At 35.9% G+C, this 24,234-nt stretch overlaps 3 protein-coding genes and 1 long non-coding RNA gene across 9 annotated transcripts in view; 2 read left to right on the forward strand and 2 right to left on the reverse strand.

Moving 5' to 3' along the window:
- The window catches only part of LOC137712070 (4-coumarate--CoA ligase-like 9), a 9,964-nt gene extending 4,669 nt beyond the window's left edge, over nt 1-5,295 (reverse strand). Inside the window, exons 1-5 of one of the 2 annotated variants that reach the window (XM_068451217.1) lie at nt 4,163-5,295; nt 2,757-2,946; nt 1,848-1,993; nt 1,659-1,726; nt 1,150-1,252 (exon numbers count right to left, since the gene is read on the reverse strand). In XM_068451217.1, the coding sequence (XP_068307318.1) occupies nt 1,150-1,252; nt 1,659-1,726; nt 1,848-1,993; nt 2,757-2,946; nt 4,163-5,230 (1,575 nt within the window). In that variant the 5' untranslated portion in view covers nt 5,231-5,295. Of the gene's footprint in view, nt 1-1,149; nt 1,253-1,658; nt 1,727-1,847; nt 2,060-2,756; nt 2,947-4,162 lie in introns of both variants that reach the window. The other variant, XM_068451216.1, reaches the window with a different exon arrangement.
- A 5,933-nt stretch (nt 5,296-11,228) lies between these two features.
- Nucleotides 11,229-18,482, forward strand: LOC137712329 (cyanogenic beta-glucosidase-like). The gene is made up of 11 exons (XM_068451428.1): nt 11,229-11,370; nt 12,438-12,593; nt 16,181-16,284; nt 16,397-16,466; nt 16,540-16,598; nt 16,694-16,769; nt 16,911-16,988; nt 17,220-17,307; nt 17,392-17,695; nt 17,787-17,902; nt 17,985-18,482. The coding sequence occupies exons 1-11, from the start codon at nt 11,229-11,231 to the stop codon at nt 18,226-18,228; spliced, it is 1,437 nt and encodes a 478-aa protein (XP_068307529.1). The 3' UTR covers nt 18,229-18,482.
- Nucleotides 18,266-19,130, forward strand: LOC137712330 (beta-glucosidase 32-like). Its single transcript, XM_068451429.1, has 4 exons — nt 18,266-18,322; nt 18,565-18,679; nt 18,774-18,882; nt 18,959-19,130. Exons 1-4 carry the CDS (start codon nt 18,266-18,268, stop codon nt 19,128-19,130), a joined length of 453 nt encoding a protein of 150 aa, XP_068307530.1.
- A 481-nt stretch (nt 19,131-19,611) lies between these two features.
- Nucleotides 19,612-23,436, reverse strand: LOC137713468 (uncharacterized). Of its 5 annotated transcripts, none has more exons than XR_011065307.1 (7): nt 23,028-23,436; nt 22,813-22,881; nt 21,648-22,386; nt 20,984-21,583; nt 20,710-20,781; nt 20,537-20,631; nt 19,612-20,466 (listed from the first exon to the last, which is right to left on the reverse strand). It is a non-coding gene; the product is annotated as an uncharacterized lncRNA (long non-coding RNA). The 5 variants fall into 5 exon arrangements; XR_011065305.1 differs by having other exon boundaries at nt 20,984-21,029; nt 21,246-22,386; XR_011065308.1 differs by having other exon boundaries at nt 20,984-22,380.
- Between the last annotated feature and the right edge of the window lie 798 nt (nt 23,437-24,234).

The raw sequence follows: 24,234 nt of genomic DNA on the forward strand, positions 1-24,234 counted from the left end.
TCGACTTCACCTTGTGAAAGTACTGGGCAATCATCATGTCGCGTTGTACCATCGATAGCAGCTCATTCTCGAGAAGTTGCAATTTTGTATCATTCCTCTTCGAAAAGAGTGTAACAAAAGTGTCCCATGCTTCCTTTGGCGTATGAGCATCCCGAATGTGCTCCAACATTTCTTCTTCTATCGTGGTCTTTAAGGCAAACATTGATTTGCCTGCTTTAATTTTCCACTTCCGCAAGACGCCGTTAGCATCTTCCGCTGCCGGTTGTGTAACTTCACTACCACCGACAACCTCCCACAAATCTTGACCTTGAAGGTAAGACTCTATACACGTTGCCCACGTGTTATAGTTTTGGTTGTTGAGCTTCTTGATTCCTCCAACAACTTGAAGATCACCCATCGTATCGGCAAGACTTTGACTACACCGAACAAGCTTGAGTGACTACCGTGCAGAGTAATACACTACTCTCGACACAAAGAAGCTCCCTCTCAAGGTTTGTGATAACCCCAGCAATAATCTCAAGAAATCTTTTCTGATGTGGAAGATCAGTTAAAACTGCAACCACAGAGCATACTCGAAATTTCAAGAGACTTTACAACCAATGCTCTACCAAGAACGATCCCTGACCGACTTGGCTCTGATACCAATTGTTGAATAAGAAGAGTATACAAGATAACTCTAATGATCCCAAGAAGAAGAAAATAGAGCACACTCTTAAAGAAAGCTCACAAAACAAACTAATTAGCAAAGCTTTTCTTATTTAGCTCTAGGCTTTGTTTTTCCTTGGATGATATACAATGCTTGAGGACTTGGGTATTTATAGCAAACCAAATGAAAGCTACACCACACACTTACTTCACCTACAACATCCACCTACTTCACCTACAACCTCCACTTACTTCACCAACCTCACACACTTACTTAAACTAAGATTTCCAACTACCACACCAAACACATTAATTGCACCTAATTATGTTGTTTTCCACACAACCTTACCTAACTTTGCAATTGTAAGCAATTACATCATCAAACTAGATATGGACTTGGGCTTTAGATTGGGTTGTGGATTACTTATTGTTTTGGGTTGACATTGATTCTCAACAGTATGCACATTCAATGAAAGATTTTCACAAGTATATTCAGAATCATACTTGTTTTGCAACGAAATCCATAACTTGAGCCTCAGTGATATTGCTTCCGGGCTTTCTAACCGCATAGGCCATGGGAATCTGCCCCGCGTTTTCATCCGGATAACTGTTTTACAAGCACAATTCCAAAGAAATAAAGGACTTGTCAACCTTGAGGAAGAAAAAAAAGCAGTGAAGTATTTCAGTAACGATCATGTTTTTTCTAGCCATGCAAGAAATTCCAATCTTTTTTTCCCTTTTGGGATGGGGTGGAGCGGCAAAATACCAGATATCACAGACAATCCTATCAGCAAACAATCCGTTAATCGAAAAAATTCTTCACTGTTTTGTCTTTTTTTTTTCAATGCAGCAATTTCTTGTCTATAGACAAAGCTAAACTTGTAAGAAATGACATTTCAAAAGTAGCAAATAAGAGAGATTGCAGTCACAAACTGCTATACTTACTGCCATAAAGCATCAAAACAAACTAGTTTTCTCGACAAAAAATGAAAGTCATAGTACTAGGTACATACGGAATCACAGCAGCATCCACAACGTCGGGATGAGACTGAAGTATATGTTCCAACTCAGCTGGGGGTACCTGCAATTTGTTCCAGAAGTAGTGACACCAGAAATAACAGATTATTTACAGGGACTGATCAAATGACATTTACAACCATCTTTGTTATGAGTGTCTCAAAGAGTCTGAAACTTTCAATCACCTGATATGCCTTGTACTTTATCAATTCCTTTAACCTGTCAACAATGTAGAGGAAACCCTCGTCATCAAAGTAACAAAGATCACCGGTCGTCAACCACCCGTCTTCATCCAAGATCTCAGCAGTTGCCCTGTCATCTCCAACATAACCTGCACGCATAGTCAGAGGGGGCGTTGGGGGTGTGCAAGAGGTGCAATGGCACAGGCCTCGAATTTCTGAGGGGCCCCAAAATTTTGATGCTCTTATATATTACATATGAGTATAAATTTTGTAAAAAAAAGTTTTTAGCTGAATAGAAAAATCAACATCATATGATTTTGTCTGTAATACAATTAAATAAGTGGAGCTTAGACTTAGTATATTAAATTCTCTCTTTCCCTTATCAATAAAATAATCCGTGTATTACTTTCTTCCACTTTTCTGTAACAATAAAAAACTAAATTGTGTATTAGTTTCTTCCACAAACACAAGCGTATTTCCTTATCCCTCTTTGAGTTGTGCTTCATTTTTTCACCGATGAACCCTAAATTATGATTTTATGGCAATTGGGAAATTATTCAATTAGTAAGAAAGAATGTGCATTTCAATTAAGTTTAAATACTGATTGTTGAACTCTTTATGAATATATTGTCCACCAAATTTTTATTTTTTTAAATAAGAAGAGCCTTTTTATTAAATTCGAATGGTGCTTCCAAAATGTCAGAGACAATCATGCGCATAGTGATAGTTTTAAAATGTATGATTGGAACCTGCATTCTTGTTTATTCCGGAATTCTACTTTGATGTTATGATTAGTGGATTGTCTCACTCAAACTAACTCAAGTTAATGGAGTTCGTCGTCCTTAAAAACCATATTAAGGTATTTTTATTTTGCAACATACAACACTCGAGACAGAGGAAGTGTCTCGTTACCTTTCATGATTGTTGGACCTCGCAGCCATAGCTCACCACTCTTGCCAGGAGGCAAAGCCTCTCCGGTTTCAGGGTCAGCAATCTTGGCTTCCATATTTTCGGCTAGGCGGCCCACAGAAGCACGACGGCTACATTCCTCTGAGTCAATCATTCTCGTACCCCCTCCTCCGGTCTCGGTTAAAGCATATCCCTATACAACCATAATATTCAAACATTTGACAATGTTGCTAATAAGTTGCACTAGAATAAGGCCTAGTTTGGTATTGCGTTATTCACCAAAAACTATTTCACTTTCAAGTTGAGCAATAAAAAAGTGTTCGATGAAAATAAAATATACTGTTTATTTTAAAAGTAATGACCTCCCGATAGTAGATTTTAAAAGTAGCAAATATGTTGCTTTTAAAAGTTGCTTTAATAAAAATTGGAGTTGAGCTTTTAGAATACTTTTAATTCATGTAATAAGCTTATTAATTTTAAACGATGACATTATTTATCGTTTTAGACACTGTTTTTCATACGCAGAACATTTTTTATAAAATTAGGGGACGGTAGAATTATGTGAACAACGAAGCAATTAAACCTGAGTTAATCAATTAGTTAGACAAAACAAGTCAATGGTTTCACTATTTTGTGCGCATGCTCATTTGACCTAGCTACATTCAGCGGTGAAAAGTCTCCTTAATTAATCACAAATTGGCTTAAATTTGTTTTGTTACTGTTTCCTAGGAAAAGAAAATTACAATTTACAACGCGTATTTAATAATTTTAAAAATAAAGAAGCTATTAGTGGGCCCTTCTTTTGTTCTAAATATAATACAAATATATAAAATGTATAGCACTACTAAGACCATCTTTAATAGTTGGGCTAAAAGTTAAATTTTTTAGCCTGAAAAATTTAGCTTAGTCCAAAAACAGCTTTTTTACTCCAACCATTCTACTCTAAAATTTTAGCTCGAGATTATTAAAAAATAAACTTAGGCTATTTTTTTTCTTAAATAAATTTTTTTTTTTTAAATAAATATGTAGACTATCGTAAATTAATTTTATGAACATTTTAATATAAAAAAATTTAAATTCTGATAAATATTGGGTTGAGTCCATCCCAATTTCTAGGTTAAATTTCGAGATAAATTTAGCATTAGTTTAACATTTAGCTCAAAATTTCCTAGAGTGGTTTTGGGGGAGGGGAGAGGAGAAATTTTAGGGGAAGGTAATTTGACTTTTAGCCCAACATTGAAGTTGGTCTAAGAATGAAAAAGTTAGAAACTTAACAAAAAAAATATCGATGATAAAAATTTTAATCGTTAAAATGATAAGTTTTTTTTTTTTGTCAAACGATAAATTTATTTTAAATTTGAAAGTTGGTAAGGGCAACAATGATCTCTACTTGCAGTTAAATTTCTGACCTGTCCAATTTCCATACTGGGAAATCTCTCACAAAATCTGTCAACAACCTCCTTGCTCAGCGGCGCGCCGCCACAGCCGAGAAACCGAAGCGAGCTGAGATCGTACTTCTGAGCCAACTCCGACTTCGCCAGAGCCACGATCAACGGCGGCGACACCGGCATGTACGATATTTTGTGCCTCTCCACGGCCCTCAGCATAGCTTCGAACTCGAACCTCTCCATCAAAACCAAGGTCTCGCCCGTAGCCACCGCCCCAACAACCATGCAGAACCCGAACACGTGGAACAGAGGCAGCGTGAACAGCAACACGGCTTGGCCGTCGGGTAGGGTCGGGTCAGGTTCACGCCGAAAGGCGTGTATCCCGGCTATGAGGGCTATGAAGTTGCGGTGAGTCAACATAACGCCTTTGACACGGCCGGTGGTGCCGGAGGAGAAAAGAATCGCAGCCGGGTCGGTTTGGTTGACTTCAACTGAGGTGTCAGATTGGGTTACGGATGACCCGTCCCGGTCGAGCATGGAGAGGAATTCGGGTGAGTCGAGGAGGATTATGGTGCGGATTTTATCATCCCCTTTGGCGAGCTTGTTGGCGGTTGCTGACGTGGCGAAGGCGATGGCGGGTTGGGTTAGCCGGACCTGGTGGGCGATCTCGGACTCGGACCCGATTGGATTAGCAGGAGAAACAACGACGCCTAAGGCGAGGAGGGAGAAATAGAGGACGGGGACGTGGAGGGAAGTAGGGGAGAGAATGAAGGCCACATGACCTTTGGAGAGCGCGAGGGATTGGAGGGAGAGGGTGAGGGAGTGGATTTGGCTGAGGAAAGTTTGGTAGGAGACATGGCGGCCGGAGGCGGCGTCGATGAGGACGGACGTGGTGGGCTTGGCCGTAGAGGATTGGAGGAGGGAGAGGGTGAATTGGGTGAGGGAGAGGGGTTGCGAGAGTGGCGGGAGTGGGACCGGAGGCCGGAGGGAGTGGAATGTCTTGGTATGTGAGCAGTAGCCGCTCTTCGGGTCGATCCAACGTCTGAGATTTGCTGCTGATTCCTCCGCCATTGTTGAAGGTTTCACCATTTTTTGATCAGAAAGTTGAAGGTTTCACTTGTAACTGCCTTTCTTCGGATAACAATTTTATAGCACATTTCTTTATTATCTAGGTGACAAATGAATTCAACAAACTATATCATTTAATTTCAATATTTTTATTAATTAAAACACATAAATAATCTTAAATAGCAGAAGAAGATTCATCGTATAACACAATTATTATTTAATTGGCAATCTTTTTATTAATTATTGATTTATATTTTGAAATTCAATACTAATTAATTTAGATGATGTGGCTATGCGTGGTATACAATTGTGATACAAAAATATGATAAGAATAGAATTAGGGAAGTGTTATTAGCATTTCAAAAATCTCATTTTACACTCCTCACAAGTGTATTTTTCTTTTTAAATATAAAAAATTTAAAATGTAGAATAAAATTTTTAAAGTGTTAATAACAATTCCTTAGAATTATTGTACGATGAGTTGTCGTGTTCTATAAAAAGTCGCTTTTCTTCAAGAGCAGTGAAAATAGTGGATCATAGTGTCGGTTGGTTTTGGAGCAGTGTTATTTCTTTTATTTTTACACGTTTTCTTAAATTTTAAATATCAAATAAATTTAAAAAAATTACAAAATAAAAAATAACATGAGTGGGTAAGAGGTAAAAGTTTTTCTAAATTTATAATAAGTTGCTAATTTCTATTCTTATTTTTCATTTTGATTCTTCTTTCAAATTTTATAATCAGCCAATCTTTTCCTGCTTTGGATTTTAGAATTTTTTTATTAATTTTGATCACATGACAAATGTTTAAGGTAATAAAGTAATTTTCTTCTTAATATGAACAACAGATTGCCAACAAATGAAATTGATTATTTATAAAATTCAGAAAAATAAACAATAAAAACTAAAATTAAGAGAAAAATTAGCAGCTATATATGCGAATTCAGAGAAGAAATCGTCAAATATGCCGTAGTTTTCTTTTATTCAGTAAGTACTGCTTGTAGCTGAGTGCTTTTCAGAAGCTTAAAGGAGCTTTTTCTGTGGCTGTAAGTCGAAGACGAATGGACAGACGAAGAAATAAACAGAGAGGTGAGTGTGATTTTAAAATTTATTTATACATAGTGACGTATTTGATTTGGCTTTTCCAATTTGGTGCTTTTGTGGTTGTCAAATGTCTGTGTCAACTTCTATTTGACATGTGATGTCTGTGTCAATCTTCTATTTGGATTTTAGAATTTTTTTTATTAATTTTGATCACATTATAAATGTTTAAGGTAATAGAGCAATTTTCTTCTTAATAAGAACAACAGATTGCTATTCTCTCATCTTTTGTAATTTGAATCTCTACACTTTCTGTTTGAATTAAAAGAGAAATTGATTAAATGAAAATTCAAGTTTAACGCCAACAAACGAAATTGATTATTTATAAAATTCAGAAAAATGAACAATAAGAACTAAAATTAAGAGAAAAATTAGCAGTTATATATACGAATTCGAAGAAGAAATCGTCAAATATGCCTTGGTTTTCTTTTATTCGGACTTGGCTTCTCTGCCCTCCCATTTTCTATACACTCTCATTCCCTTCTATTTGTGCGGTTACAGTTAAGTCACGTCAATATTTTATATCAATATTGTTTTTTTATCTTATTATTTTTATAAAAAAAATCAATATAAAATGTTAACGTATTTTAACCGTAACTGCACAAAATAAAAAGAAATAAAAATGTATGAGAACTGAAGGGCAGAGAAGCGGGTCCCTTTTATTCAGCAAGTACTGCTCATAGCTAAGTGCTTTTCAGAAGCTTAAGGTGCTTTTTCTGTGGCTGTAAGTCGAAGACGATGGACAGACGAAGAAATAAACAGAGAGGTGAGTGTATTTTAAAATTTATTTATACATGGTGACGTATTTGATTTGGCTTTTCCAATTTGGTGCATTCGTGGTTGTCAAATGTCTATGTCAATCTTCTATTTGACATGTGATGTGATTCATTTAACACTAATTTTGACACTATAACTTATATTTATTAATAAGAAAATTTTGAAATAGGTTCAATTTTATAGATTAATTTTTGAAATAGATCAAATTTTAGTGATTTTTAATTTTTAAAATAAGTCCAATTTTTAGTTACTTTGGACTCATTTCAAAAAACCCCTTAATAGTATTGTAAATATAAATAAGAGTTATTGGCTATTTAACATTATTTTTACAATTTAGTAGTATTTATCTTCACTTGTAAATGAGAAATTTTATATTCGATTCTTGTTAAGGCGAATTCAAACCTTATTATTAGTCCATTGTGAGTCTTAGTTCACTCCCTTAGGCTTTAGTTTGTAATATTTTGAATGGTTCTAATTAGTGTTGGCCTAAAAATTCTTCTCATGAGTTGTTGGAAATTCAAATTTCTATGCCTAATATTGTGCCAAACCCTAGCTTGGCTCATATGATTTGATGGACATCTTCATCTGGCATCTATTATGATGTTGCTGCTTGAGATAAGTTTCGGCAATCTAAACCTTAGGTAGGTTGGTTTAAACTTCTTTGGTATAATCAAAATATTTTCAAGATGAGTTTCTTTCTTTGGTTGGCCGTTATTTGCAAGATTTCTACTATGGATGGTATTTTGACTTTTGCTCCGTCAGCTCCTGTCACTTGTGTCCTTTGCTCTACTGCTACAGAGTTCTAATGTCACCTCTTCCTTGAATGTCCTTTTGTTGATTGTATTTCGTCTTCGTTGTTGTTCAAGTGCGGTGTCTCTTGGCTAAGGCTTCCTTGGGCTCTCTTTGTCATGTGGGCTGCCAGTAGTTGGATGAAAAAATCTCTATCATTGATAGTGTTGAAGTTATGTCTAATTGTTGTCGTATATTATGTTTAGAAGAAGTGGAACAACCATAGATTCAAGAACTCATGTAGATCCGCTGATGTGGTTCCCAACTTAATTAGGTCCGTTATTATACTTCAGTTCAGTTCTTTAAAATCGCCCATTCCACTGGTAATGAATCTATTTTACGGAATGGAATGTACTTATGAATAGTTAGTATTTGTTGTTACTGCTTTGATGCAACATTGATGGTTTTGTTGTCTGTTTTTCTTGTGGTTGCAGCTCATTGCTGCTTGTTTATTGTTTTTCAGCAAACCAATCAACATTTTCAACGTATACAAGCTATATGTGTTCGATCCACTCGAATCTTCCACCATGATCTTTATGATATCCACTAAAATCTTCATGGGTACTCACTGAATCTCTCGATTAGATTTTGCGTTATACCACCAGTTTTGCCCCACACAAGCACCTCTCCAATATGTAATGTATATTTTTTTTCATAGAAAACCGAAAAATTGGCCAAAATAAGGAATTTTTTTGTATAAATCCAGTGCCGCTACGCCAAATGATAATTTTTTTGGATTTTATCGATATATTGTCAATATTTATCAATAATGCTATCGTTATTTATTTTAACCATTGACATATGTAAAATTTCATTTCAACTCATTTACACAAAAAACTAAATGAATAGAAAAACGCCATTATGAATATCTGATTAAAAGTAAATAAATTAGTTTAACGTTCAGTCATAAGTTATGACACCAAAACAAATTTAATAATTGGAATTGTACCTTAATTACATGATCAAATACTTGGGCTATGAACACTCATTTTCTTGTTTGCTAATCTCGACCACAAGAAAATCTTGGCCAGCAAAAGAAAATTGATATGAATTTTTTTGTTATGGCGACCGTCCATTTTTCGACAGAACTAGTTGCATGCAGCTTATAGACAGGGAAGAAGAGTGCCACTATATATTGGTGAAGACTCAGTGTATTGATCAGGCTAATAACCTCTAGGTTCTTACCAAAATCTCCTCGCCTTCTTTTCCTTGTATTCTTACCAAATTCTCCTTACCTTATTTTCCTTCTATAAAACAATAACTATAGAAGGTTGTGACTTGGGAGAGATTTTTCAGGTGAATATACCAAGTGTCATAATATAAATGGTTAGATACTTGCAAAAAAAAAAAATTTCAACCACGGAAACTTATCGTATTGGACCGTATTCCTGAAATACTGAAATAGTTTCTTGTGACGGATTATTTGAATTTAATCAAACAATTCTTTGTTTATTTTTTAATTTTATTATGGATTTGTGTATTATTGAATTGTCAAAAAACCGATTCTGATAAGAAGAACAAATAATTTTTCTCAACAGATTTAGTTGGATCTAGAAATTAATACGATTTGTTTCCAAGTCTTGTTGATTTCCTTTCTATACACTAGTACAAAAACATACTTGCACAACGGAACTTTGCGCGACGAAGTCTGCCGTCGCGCAAAACAGCTTTGCGGAAGCACAAAAGCTTTGTAGTGCAATGTTGGGAAAAAAAGGGTAAAAGTCTTGGTTTGGCGCCAAAAGCTTGTGCGACACACAGACCGCGTCGCGCAAACATCTTAAGTGATGTGGAAAAAGTTGTTGACTTTGCGCAATGAAGATTGGCGTCGCGCAAAACTATTTTGCGCAACATGTCTTAAATGATGTAAGTGATGTGGAAAAAGTCATTGACTTTGCGCAATGAAGGTTTGGTTAAGCAAAATAGTTTTGCGCGACAGATTGCGCAATGGCAGTCTTGGTCGCGCAAAACTATTTTGCGCAACGAACATGCACCTTCGTCGTGCAATGTTGGGAAAAAAGCGGTAAAAGTCTTGGTTTGGCGCCAAAAGCTTGCGCTATGCACATACCACGTTGCACAAACGTCCTTTGCGCAACGTCTTGTTTCACCGTCTCGCAAAGACTATTTGCGCGATGAGGTATATGCGTTGCACAAGTTTTTGGCGCCAAACCAAGATTTCAACTGCTTTTTTTCCCAACATTGCGCGACGAAGGTGCACATTTGTTGCGCAAAATAGTTTTGCGCAACCACCCGTAAACCTTGCTTTCACTGCCTTTGCGCGACGGTTAGCGCACGACGAAGGTTTTATTGGGCTAATTTTCAGGCAACTTTTTTTGACTTTGCACGACGAAGGTACTTGTGTCGCGCAAACTATTTTTTGTACTAGTGATATGAAATCCATGAAAGGTTCCTTGTATCCTTCTAAAATGATAATGTGGGGATGCACATATTCTCCGTTTGCAAATAACAAATCTTGACTGAATAAAATCAACAACTGGAACCGTTTAATGTATTAATCTTCATTTGAAGATCAATCATACAAAAAATCATTTCGAATTGGAAATCGTTTCTACTCTCGAGGTACTTAGGCTCCGGCAAATAAAGAAGGGAGTTTTAACGAAAAGCCCACAGTAGTGTTCTTTAACGAAAAACCACATTTTTACACTAAAAGTTTTCAAGTTATTTTCTTTAATTTTCCTAATAAAAAATATGGACTATTGCACTTGAATAAAAAAAGGGAATATTGCGTTTTAAATAGAAAATTTGTATCCAATTAGTTACGTACATGGGATTCAAATCAAATTACCCCGAGGCCCACGATGGTCAGAATATAAACACAGAATTGTTTTGATTAATTTCTTTTGATTAACAACAAAGCTAAACACCAACAAAGAGAAACTACAATAAAATATCACGAGATCTAGAGGTTCCAGCAATGTTCACCACTAGAGGCATCAACAGGAGGCAGGAGCTTGATTGATAATATAATGTAGCAACCTCAAGTTAGCCAGTTCATCGGCTACAAAATTCATCTCACGATAAACATAACAGATCGAATTCACAAATCCAATCCATGTGTAACAACTCACGGCAAAGCCTCCTTATTTTCTCTAAAAGTCCGGTATGGAATTATTATTTTGTAGAAGGAGATAGAACTGGGAGTTACCAGCCAAGCAAATCACCATAAGGTAGACAAGCATCCCATTGTTCTCTACTCAGCTTCAAAGCCTTTCTTTTGTTTACATTTGGAAGAGGTAGTTTAAGAGCTAGATTCACCAATGCTCTGTGGCATTTTACGCCCGCAGTAATAAGCTCAAGGCAACAAACTGGTTCGAGGTCTGGATGGTCGCCAAAGAGCATGTTACCATATATTTCTGCTCCACAATATTCGGAAAAACCGATGCTGCAACTCCGCGGAAACACGATGGAGGACGCAATTGATGCTGGCAGAGAAAAGGGAGATTCCGATGGAGAAAGGGGTAGTGTGGTTGTAACTGCTGGTGATATTGTTACAGCAAACACCAGAAACAAAGTCGTAATATCTTTTGGGTAGATGTTGAAACTTATTGCCATTATTTTTTTTAATGGGAGAATTTTTGGAGTTGTCGAGATTAGAAAACCGGAAAATGTGTATTTATAATCGACATATTGATCATGAAAGATGAATTTTCTACTGTTTAATTGTTTTGGCGTCATAAGTTATCACTAAACGTTGAACTAATTTAATCACTTTATAACGACGTTTCTTCATTCATTAGGTTTGCTTGGTACGTTAATTTGAACTACGTTAGGGTAATACTACTACTATCCCACACATTTTTTTACTTTCCACAAACACAGTTAAATCAGTTATTTGGTGTTTTTTTTAATTTATTCGATTAGACGATCATAAATTGAAAGAATGTAATAAAAGCAAAAAGAGGTGTGTGAATGACCCCATCCTTTTATTAGCTAAATAAATTAAATTAAACAAAAAAAAATCTTAAAAAACAAAACAGCAAATTAGATGCAAAATAAAAAAAACTTACCAGTAAGGTTGAAATTCGCCAAATTTTAAAGAGTTTAGAGGTAAATTGGCTGAAAAAATAATTCAAGGGTTAATTGGCACTCACATGATAGTGCATGGGTAAATGAAAATTTACCCGAACATAAATGAGAATAAAAATAAAAAGAAAAATGTAATTCACTATACTTACACTATTTTATTTAATTTTCTTTTAAAAAGGGAAACAAGTGGTGGTAAACCACAATTATCCACCTTTTCGCGAGCCGGGAAAACTTACAGAGACATTTTAGCCTCTTCATGGTTAGAAGTCTGGGTTCCACACCAGCAGCGGACTTCAAACCCGAGACCTCCAATTTTTAGTTTTAAGGAAATACCGTAATCCGCCTTTTACCACTGGATCATCAGCTCGTGATTATACTTAACTATTTTACATTACCCTGCAATTTATCCTAATATATATATATATAACGACTCAAATTATTATCACACTTTAATTACTAAATAAACTGATCGAAGGCCAACAAAAACACGTTTTGCATTAATTATTAATCCCTTCGTCAGTTGTCTCTGCTTCCTTTGACACTATAAAGGAGAGCACAAGTGACTTGCATTTGAACCAGAAGAAAATGGAAGCATCACCTTGTTCAGTCATTTCTTCCGTGGCCATATGTGTCATGGTTTTGGTAGCTGCTACTGCATCATCTGCCTCCGCTCAAGGTTTGCCATCATTTATCTGTATCATCTTTCATTTCATTTTATGATTAAGCAAAGTTATGTTTAAGTGTTTATGTCAGGGTACTAGTATTAGGACTGTCGCATTTACTGTCTTTGTGACAGTTTTACACAGAACTTCTGTTTGTGTTGGTTTAGTGTGGTAGTTGTATAGAGGTTTAAAATATTTGCATCTTGTGCAAACTATCTCCAAATCAAGAAATTGATCATTGAAGAAATTGTACCCATCTGACACTTCTTATATTTGATTGTTCTTAGTAATGAAACACACTGCCGAGTCTATCAATAAAAATTAAAAAAATTAAAAAAATTAAAAATTAAAAAATTAAAAAAATTAAAAATTAAAAAAACAAAACAAAACAAAAGCATTTGTATCTGTTCGTTCGTCTTTAATCAAAAAAGGAGGAGGAGAACAGTTATGTTTTACTGGTTCGAATGTTCTAATTATTGTTCTCCTTGCCTTTTTCCTGGGACAAAAAATTTAGACACATCAAATATCTCTAATTTATCAATCTCACGCAAAAGAAACGAAGGACCTTGTATATCGCGCCCTAAATTCGAGGTTGCAAAATAATCCGAGGTGTGTGAATAAAATAAAATAAAAAATAAAAAGAAAATAAATATTCTTATTTTACATCACAAGGTTTCATTATAGCATACAATCACACTCTAATTTACTTTAAAAGTTTCTCCAGATTTAAAAATCGACTACTTTTTCATGTCAACACCTATCAATGTATGAATGTCATGTTTCCTCTTCACTCTACTCCATCAACCCATGCCAGTTGACAGATAACCTCATTTTCTCTTTTAGTCATCTTGTCAAATTCTCAGTACCCAAATCCAAAACCCGATTTGATCATTTATTTGACTCTAACCGAAAATGCTTCATTTCCTTTTCTCGTGCACTTTGGGTTGATCATAGAACTATTGGTTCCCCAAAAATAGACTCAACTACTTTTAGTTTCATACTTTCATAAATCACATACTTTCCATAATGCAATGATCATGGTTATTCAATTCTTTTGATACCTTCCCAATAAGTCCATAATGCATGAAATAATTATCGTTCACGATAATTATAAAGGGATATCATCATGACATATGACTCATAAACATATGACTCGTATTGGTCAAGTAATCGAACAATTGAACTAAATAACACTTATTACATAATCATCTATATGAAGCCATATAAAAATAACAATATAATACATAAAGTTTCCCGAGAATTCCCCTACCTGAATTCCAGAACTTTTGGACTACACTAGCCAAGAACCTTAATCGCGACTTTCAGTTCTAGCTTTTCATCACTATATTTTCTCTCTCCATCCACTCCTTTCTCTACGTGCAACTAGCTCATGCATTGCATGTCATGCACCAATTTTAGACTCAACTATATATTTGCTCCCCTTTCACGCTAATGAGGTGCTGCTAAATATTTCTGTTGACTCTGAAAACTGCAATACCTATTTGGCGTGCAAGTTAAGTAACTAATAAGCAAATTAAGTTCTTATGTGGATCGTTGATGCGATTGTGCCAAATCACTATCAAGCTCGGTTGGGCGAATAAGAAGGATGCAATGATGTGATGATGAAACGCGCTGCTGACTTCCACACAGAGTGACTTTGGCTAAGGAAGAAATACTCTTGGCCTAGGGTTATGCTAACCTAAAGACAAGGTTATGCCTTTTGTTGTGAAATTGTTTGGGCATAATTAAAATTTTTGGCCAAATTAAGTCTCGACAGTCTCAGGCCAACAGTGCTACTGATGTAGCTGAATCCTGGACGAAGTAGGATTGCTCAAGGATTAGCTTATGATGTGACTAAGTCGTAGTCAACTGTCAAAGTAGGATTGTTCGACGATTAGAATTAGTTTATGATAAGATTGAGATTAATTGTTTAATTAATGGATAGAGTATAAATTGATTACGTAATAAGACCAGGTTTAGAGTCATGGTTCAGGTGGAAGAGATTGAGACATGATGGTGATAAAGCTTCAGTCAAGGATAATTCTAAGTATAATAAGAATATGTCGATGAGTTGTAGTGTTATCAGGATTCTACAACTCGACAAGCTTGTTCATCACGAAATTTGCCCTTATATAAATAAAAGTGGCTCTGCAACATAGAAATGACCTTCAACTCCACATAAAAACACTTCCTCTATGTAAAACCCTCTCACACTCATGAGAAAAATACTAACTGCTTCACTAACCCCTCAGTCGTCACATATTCATTTTGGTTAAATATCATTGGGTTGATAAACTAGCGCCATATTCAGTAGGTTAAATAACATTGGAGTTGTAAAATCAGTGCATCAAGGAGTACCTTTAGTTTGGTTAAACACCACTACTTCTATTTCGGTTGATTACCTATCCAAGTCTTTGGTGGCAAAGAATCTTTAATTCTCTTGTTGAACGAGGTCACCTAATTAGCTTACTTGCGAAGTGAAGTGTTCCTAGGTTACTTAGTGTTGGGCACATTGAAAGACAAACCATTATTGAACTTCACATCAAAGGCATAACCTTGTCTCCATGTCACAAAAACCTTATGCCGAGAGTGTTCATTCCTCAACGAAAGTGACTCAATATATAAGTTAGCAGCGCATTTCATCACAAGACTACAACATTCAGCTCATTTGCCTGACCAAGCTCCGTAGCGAATTGGCACGCGCACATCAATAGAAGAACATAATTAGCCCAGTACTTTATTGGCCTGCATGCCATATAGGCTTTATAATTTATACGGCTAACAAAAGTTCAATAATGGATCAACTTTCAACATGTCGAACTAAGTAACATGGGTAACTTCAATTTGCAAAGAAAGCTAATGAAGTGACCTCATTCAGCAAGAGAATCAAAGACTCCTCACTAGCAAAGATGGCGTGGTACATGATCGAAGGACGGGCAACGGGCAGCTTTCACTCGTGAAAAAGGCCTTTGGATAGGCAACCAACCCAAATAGAAGCAGTGTTGTTTAACAAACTGAAGGTAGTCCTAGACCAACTGATTATACGACTATAGTGACCAAATTGAATATGGTGCCAGTTTGTCAACCTATTGATGTTTAACCAGATTAATTTGGGTTGACTGAGAGTTTGGTGAAGCAGTTAGTATTTTTCTCAGGGGTGTGAGAGAGTTTTGCATGGAGCATTTGTTTGTGTGTTGAGTCCAGACCACCAAGTTAACGTTTCTTTTATAGCAGAGAAACCATTTGCTTCAGTCATAAAATATTTTTCTCGGGTGCCAGTAAGAATTTAAGACCATCAGAGCAACCCATGTCTACAGATATATGTGTTCGAGACAAATTCTACTGGATGCTTAATGTATGAACATTGACTTGTTGCCCCCCTTATTTTCTTAAGCATGGCCTAAGCAGCCGAATAGTTAAGAGAATTAAAATATTTTTTTCTAGCAAACGAAAATGAACGTGAACCATAACGAGGAGGAAGTCAACAATGCTTATTTCGAGCCGAGACCTTTTAAGTAGTTGGGATGCTTCCCATATTACCAATTAATTTTATAGTGCAACCTCAACTTTCTTCAATTCATTGTAAATGGTGTTGTTGCAGTTGAGGTGAATCAAAGCAGTATTGCACTCACTTTCGAACTAAACATCACCCGAGATGATTTTCCAAGTGATTTTTACATTGGTGTCGGCACAGCAGCTACACAGGTACATTCATGTTAAAAATGGTTAATTTACTCATATACAACCTCATGCCTTCTTTGTTGATGATCAGCATCAAATATGTAGAAAATATTGATTAATGTGATGCTGAGTGCAGACGGAAGGGGCAGCCGAAGAAGAAGGGAGAGGACCGAGTGTGTGGGATCACCGTGCCAAAATGCTCCCAGGTTCTCATAACCTTCAATATCTTTTCTTCATACATTACATATTGGAAAGCTCAGTTACAAAATTCAATTGCAGGTAGCATTCCGAACAGTGACAAATTCCCTTTTGCAATTGATGGATACAAAAGATGCAAGGTGAGTAGCAAAAGATCAAAACATTCTAGCTTGAAAATGGAGTTATTTTTTAGAAATCTAAACTAATAAATTGTATGGAATAATCTGCATTGCAGGAGGATATTAAGATCATCAAGGATCTCGGAGTAAATGCCTACAGATTCTCCATCTCGTGGACTAGGATTTTACCACGTAAACCCTAAACCCTTCCCTTCCTTTACCTCCCATCACTTCGTTTTCTTTTTTAATTCCATTTTCCACTTGTTTAAGAAAAACCCTAGTGTTTGATCATTTATAACAAAACAATGGGGGCTGTTGATGAATCCTTTGCAGAGGGGAGCTTAAGCGGCGGTATTAATCAACGGGGTGTGGATCACTATAACAGTCTAATCAATGAATTAAAAAGAAATGGTAAGAAGCTACCAGATTCATCACTATAATTTCACTTGTTTTGGCTCAACCATTCATGTTGATTTTTTCCTGGTTGCGTTTCTTATGAAATGTTCATGGTAAATAAAGTTCGCTTCTGAGAGCTTATTAGTACACGCGTTGCAGCGTATGTTTTGAAACCAATATTGTTATTTATGCTTAAAAGATTTAAGGATGTGCTTGATTTAATGCGTTTTCTGTGTCCTGATGCAGGCATCGAGCCTTTTGTCACGATCTATCACTTCGACATGCCACAAGCGCTGCAAGTAAAATATGGGGGCTATTTGAATCGCAAGTTCGTGTAAGTCTTGTTTCAGAAACCATTTTGCAAGTATATGTCCACGGAATCGATCTCCTCTTGTAAAACATGTGTTCTGTCTTGCAGGCAAGACTTCCAAGACTACAGTGAGCTTTGCTTCAAGTTATTTGGAGACAGAGTCAAACACTGGTTCACCATTAATGAGCCGAGTTCTCTTGCAGTGTATGGCTATGAGATAGGGATTGCCCCACCAGGAAGGTGTTCCCTTCCAGAAGGACAATGCGGGTTGGGAGCTCCACCTCCAGGAACATGTATTGTGCCTGCCGGTCCCTGCTTTGGTGGTAACTCGTCAACGGAACCTTACATTGCCGCCCATAACCTTATCCTTGCTCACGCCGCAGTGGCAAAACTATATAGGGAGAAATACCAGGTCAAATTTAAAGGCTTGAAAGAAATCACATTCATCTTTATTCAAACTTATTAAATGAATCTTGTCAAAGCTTTCTTTGAATATCTTCCAGGAAGAGCAAAAAGGAGAAGTTGGAATCGTCCTTGCTGCAACTTATTTTGCGCCATCTTCCAAATCACAGGAAGATAAAGCTGCAGCAAAGCGACTCTTTGATTTCACCCTAGGATGGTCAGAATAACCCCTCAAGATCACCTTAAGATGTCCATTAATCTCATTAGCAATTAATATTAGCTTCTTTAATTTTCATTAGGTTTATGGAACCCTTGGTGTTCGGAAACTATCCACGAAGCATGAGAGATCTGGTGAAGGAAAGGTTGCCCACCTTTTCTGCAGAAGAGAAATCTCTACTCAACGGGAGTTTAGGTAATTTTGTTGGGATAAACTATTACTCATCAGCTGGTGCAAAACACAGGCCTGCTCCTCCCACAGAGCAGTTGCGGTATTCATTCGATTCATGGGCCGAAGCAACAGGTAAAATATTGTACTTGCCATAGCCATAATGAAAGAAAATAAAATCAAGCATAGGTTCTAATGTTGTCTCTTGATTATGTTTTGGTTATTGCAGCGATCCCAAATGTTTCTGGTGTGGTAAGAAAATTTCTAAACTTTTACTTTCTTGCTAACTAATTCTGTCAAGGGAAGTGTTATAGGCACTTCAAAAATCTCATTCTACACTCCTCGCAAGTGTATTTTTCTTTTTAAATATAGAAAGTTTAGAGTGTAGAATGAGATTTTTAAAGTGTCAGTAACAATTCCCTTTGTCAAAATGAAACAATGTTCTCGAAGCTTTGTTGCATAAAATTTGTGCTTGCATATTCCTTGTGGTGCAGTCCCATAGTAATTGGCCTCAAGGGCTGCAGAAGCTGATGAATTATGTGAAGAATAAATATCAAAGGCCACAGGTCTACATTTCTGAAAATGGTCGGATTTCTTACTTGTGCTTCAGTTATTCCACATACGTTTGAAATTATCCGCTTGCTAATGCCAAGTGATCATTGAACCCTAATATGAATTGCTACATCCGCTGCAATTTTGATAGGATATACTAATACAAGGAATGACAGCCGTTTGCTTCATGAACGATTATACGACCCCCATCGAGCTTCCTACATTGCTCGGCATTTGTATCGGCTGAACAAGGCAATGAAGTAAGTGATGTAACCTTTTAATTAACATAATATAGGCTCAATGAAAAATTTCGCGTTCTTATCTAATTTATTGCAGGAATGGAGCGAACGTCAAAGGGTACTTTTACTGGGCTCTATTCGACGATGTTGAATGGGGTCTCGCGTTTTCGCTGCAATATGGACTTTACTATATTGATTTCGGCAACAACTACAAGCGCTACCCCAAGCTCTCAGCTAGGTGGTTCCGTGATTTCAACAAGAACTACTAGCGATTTCAAAGTCAGATAGTTTCACTTTTCGGTTTTAGGTTTTAGGTTGTGCTCCATGTATTTTTTTCTGGAATCATGACTCACGGTTGTGCGACTCCAAGGAACTTATGTCTGCTAATAAGTATACGAACTTTCTTACAGTTTTTGGTCTGAATCTGTGTATCATGGAGAATCTAGATTCCAAGGTCAATCCACAATCTCTTTGCAAGTAGATTACTCCAAGCTCTCTATCTGCTGCTTTCTGCAAATCTTAATGCATAAAAAAGCCACCTGAAAACTAGAGAGAACAAGCAAAAATGCCCGCGCGGTGCTGCGGGTTTTAAAATCGTACAAAATATGTAGAAAGTTATAATGTGTATATATACTATTTATATACATGTGAAATCTATTTACAACCCTATAAAAAGATTTCAACTTCGACATAACAAAAATAGTTTGAAGAAATTTTAGCAAGCAACTATATAAATGAAAGGATCCCCTATAATGAATAGTTTGCACAACCCAAGATGATATAGCAAGAAATGACGAACGAAAAACCTTTCCTTTTGTAAAAATGAAAGTAGTAATAACAACATGAGTTCTAGACATATTTGAAGTGTCGAATATAGGAGCATACTTATTAGCTATTGGATTATACCTCGTCAATGACAAACAGCCAATTTCCACACCATTTTTCTAGAGCTTCGTAGTTGGCATAGTCTGGAGCTACGTAACAAATCTCTCCACTTCTTTGAGATAGTTTCGAGCAATCTGAGGTTCCCATGGGACACCTTTGCTTAACATCTCAATGCCAATTCATCAGGAAATCCAGGAATAAGACATTGGTGCAAAGATTCTCTATATTCCAAAAGACTGTTAAATAAAACCAACCATATACTCGAAACCAAAAAAGAGAAAAACTACATGCGTATAGAGCTATAGATAAGATAAAATTCAGTTCTTTGCGAAACCAAAAAAATTCAAATAAAAATAAAACCCAACGAAATAAAAGATGAGTATATGCAGTAATAGTCATATAAGAGTGAGTTCATCAGCTGAAATTTGGTATTTCAGATTGGCACATTCATCATTTCTATAAAATTTCAATCATGGCATTGCCACTTTGCAAAACTAATATCTTAGTATGAATAAACTGAAAAGCTATATCATTGTAACCCGAATCAACTTATCCAATCAGAAAAGTAGTGTAATATCTTTAGTGGAACATAACCTTGTCAATCCAGCAAGTTTTGTGCGAAACCCAATTGAAATCTTTTGATGTCCTTATCATTGAGGTAAACTTGTAGCTCATTTTCTGCACATTGATGAACCCATTCCAACCCAGACTCAGCTTCACCTGCAGAAACATAAATAAATTAGGACAAGGCAATGCATTGTCTCTCTTTGATCTTCAGAAAATGACATACCTTGCAAATACTCAAAACAACTTGGCATGTTCATGCTCCAGCAAATAACATCCATCAGCATATGTCAATTTTAGTACTCGACTACGTTCAACTATCTGAAAATGGAGAAAATTTAATAAAAAAAATAAAAAAGCAAATCTCTTGATAGAAAAGTGTGGTAATTTGTGGTGCACCTGTAGCCAGACCTCTGTAATGAACTTCAGCTGGGACTCAAGTTGGCACTGCATATTGCTCAGCTTCTCAAGCTACAATAACAACATCAATAGTATACATAACTCAAAAAAAAAAGAAAAACAGTAGAAACTGAAGGAGAAAATTGTATATATAGAAAATACACTGCATTAAGCATAAAGCCAGGGACAAAAACCACACAATTGACATTCACATCAATCAGCTATACCAGAATCACTAACCAAGAAAGACATGATAGTAAAATGTTTTACTTACATGCATAGTGCATCTGCTGTAAGTCTGCACGTGCTTTTCGCCGGAACTGCAACATGAATTATTTCATAAATACCATAGATTGTAATGAAGAACATGTATTTTGAAATTATAGATACGATTTATACCCGAAAAAGTAGATAATAGAAACTGCTAAAGCATCAATTGAAAAAATAAAAAGCATCTGCACATGCACACTATGATAAACGTCAATTAATTGACATTAAGTCAAAGAAAGCATATGCTAAAGCATAATTAACCCGACCTACTCTAATCCATGAACTCAACTCGGTTATCCCTTCCTATTCTGAAACCGAGATACAATTGGATCATCATCCAAGAACCGATATAGGTGGTTCCCATCCTCAAATAGATTTTTCCTGGTGTAACATAAAAGCATTGTTCAAAACAAAGGAAGAAAATATGTCAGCAATGGCATAATATATGTGACGCCAGCTGGTTTAACATGAAAACAAAAATTGTAATTGTCCACTTATATTTCATGCCTTCATTGTTTAAGAAATATGTCAGTCCAACCATTTGTAGATCAAATGTAATTTTGCTTGAGTATTTTTCTTTGAACTTCTTTCCACTCAGAATTTCCTAGCAATAAAACAAAGTGGATGAGAATATAAAGACACTTCAAGGCAAAGTTCAAGGGGCTCACTCAAGAACATTATGCAAAAAAGAGTTTGCATGCAAGCTTTCTCCCAAATTCAATAGCCCGCACATCATAACAGAAATCGAAAGGTAAGAGGGAAGGGTTAATAACAATAAGATTAGCTAGCAATATGTTTTGCATACATATAGTAGATACAACACAATTGATGAAATCATTTTGAGCATGTGAGATACAACATCGTCATTTAACTGCATACACAGTGCTACACCCTCTCCATTTGCTTTTAAGACAGGCATCCCAAGAAGTTCAAGTAGTTCCAATAAAACCACCTTTAGTAAATAACTGATAAGCACTCGAAATGCCTAACCAACAAACCAAAAGGTATCCATGGTGAACAAAGAAATAATACATATTCAAATAGAATTAAACTAATTGGAAAATTTTCAGGGAAGAAAACTGATGAAAAAATTTTAGCCAAATGAACACGTCAACGTATGTATAAACATGGATACTCAGTCAACTACTAAATCATGAACAAACGAAAGGTCTGCAATTAGGTACAAAAAAACCCACTGCACCATAATGCCAAAGTAATACTAAAAATACAAACCACAGTTTTTAAATTGATAAGAAAATCATAACATCAGAAACAACCGACCACGCATTCTTGAATATACTTTGTAAATGTGTTGTTCCTCACAACTGAAACACCATTTTCAGCCACATGCAAACTCAATGAATCAATACCAGAGAAATGAAAAAACCTTGCAATCCTCACCTGCGACTTCAGAAGCGATGGAGTTCCGTTATCCACAAAGGCCATAAATGCACCAAACAGAATAAACACTGAACAATAATTAAGCTCAATCTCAATTCAAAGCCTCAATCTTTATCTAAGCTTAAGCAACAACAAAAAAAAAAAAAAAGACATTGTAAAAAACAATAGAAAATTTATTGAGAGTAACGTGATTTATACCAATAAAGTACCATCCAATTTCAATTTTGAAGTAACACCTCCACATTCCCCAAACGATTAAACCAAAACACAACAAACTCACCCCAAATTTTCCATTTTTTTCCGCATCTTTCAACACAATAAACATATAATGGACTGTTCATATCAACACGGATGGTATGATTATATTTAAAAGATGGCGAATTAGTAAAAAAAATTAATCAAAACTTGGGAATTATGGTTGTTTAATTGCACCTAAGTTGCATTAGTCATTGTTGGTGTTGTGGTTGCTGGTGTTAATCAGCCTTTTAGGGAGTCGAAGACCTTCAATTATAGAGGAATACAGAAACTGGGATTAAAATTCAATTTCTCTGTGCACAGGACAGTTTAAAGTTTAAAGATTAAAATTCTACACACTTTCTAGCCCTAAATTTTCCCGGGAAACAAACGGAAAGTGAAAGAAATCATACCTGGTCAGCGAGAGCAGACGCGATCGGCAAGTTTGGCGGATCATGCTGGCAGAGATATCTGGTGAGAAAAGGAAAGCAAACAGGGGCAAACTCTCTTTGCTGCCTGGGTCGACTAAAATTGGGGACGGCTAGAAACCCAAAATTCAATCACCGAGAAAACATCAAAAAACAAAATCACACCAAATCCATAAAATTAAAAAAAAAAATTAAAAAATGGGTTTTATTTATCGGGTAGTGAATAAGTAAAAATACCACGAATGGTGCTGAGGACTAAATCAAACAACAGTAAAATTAAACCCTACTTTATTTATTTTTTCAATTCGAAAAAATGAAGATGGTAATGATTTTCCTTCACAAGCCTCTCTAATTCCAATGAAGGCCCTCCTGTCAAGTCCTTCAACGAAGGGTTCTCTTTAACTTATTACGTTGGTTCAACTCGTACAAACCAACAACTCTGATTTCTTTTTACACAAATAAAAAATTCAAATTTTTATCTCTAAACTCTAGACACTAAGGTATAGAGTAGATCCAATTCCGCTAAAATAAAAAACTTGAGAAAGGACATCAAGCAAAAAAGATGTGACCCACTGTTATTATCTGGTCCAAGTGATTTGGCAGCTTCTGACGGAATGGTTTCAACCCATGCACTAGGGTTTGCTCGTCTTGTAGCCTTCATACGACATGATTTATCGTTTGGGCCATAGCTATTAGCTAGATATTTGTGTCCGCATGTTGATGCGGGATTGCAAAATTTATGAAAGATTATGCAACTTCATTCTCTTCATACGCAATGTTTGAGTTAATATTGTTCCACTTAAGCAGCAATGAGAAATTGTAGAAAGGTAGAATTAACGTATGCCAAATGTATTTCAATGGTACTAATTATATAGAATTGGGAAGTCAAACAAATCATATATAGCCACAAAATAGTAACAGGTACAGATGAGATTAATCAACATCTACCAAATCAAAAGTAGATGTGGAAATTGAAATAATAAACCTTGTTTTCTGTTCAAAAAGTCATGCAACAATGGGAACATGACTAACCGGATAGAACTGTGATTAACTCACTCCATCTGTAAACAAAAGAAACTCAAACCAAGTTCAGCAAGAATTATGCACGATTTTTTTGAAAACTTATATAATGAATTATAAAAAATTGTTAAACAAACATGGACCGGAGGTTATCTTAAAATTCATTTAAATG

This window comes from Pyrus communis, chromosome 13, assembly GCF_963583255.1.
Source record: "Pyrus communis chromosome 13, drPyrComm1.1, whole genome shotgun sequence".
In the NCBI taxonomy this organism is placed as follows: Eukaryota; Viridiplantae; Streptophyta; class Magnoliopsida; order Rosales; family Rosaceae; genus Pyrus; species Pyrus communis.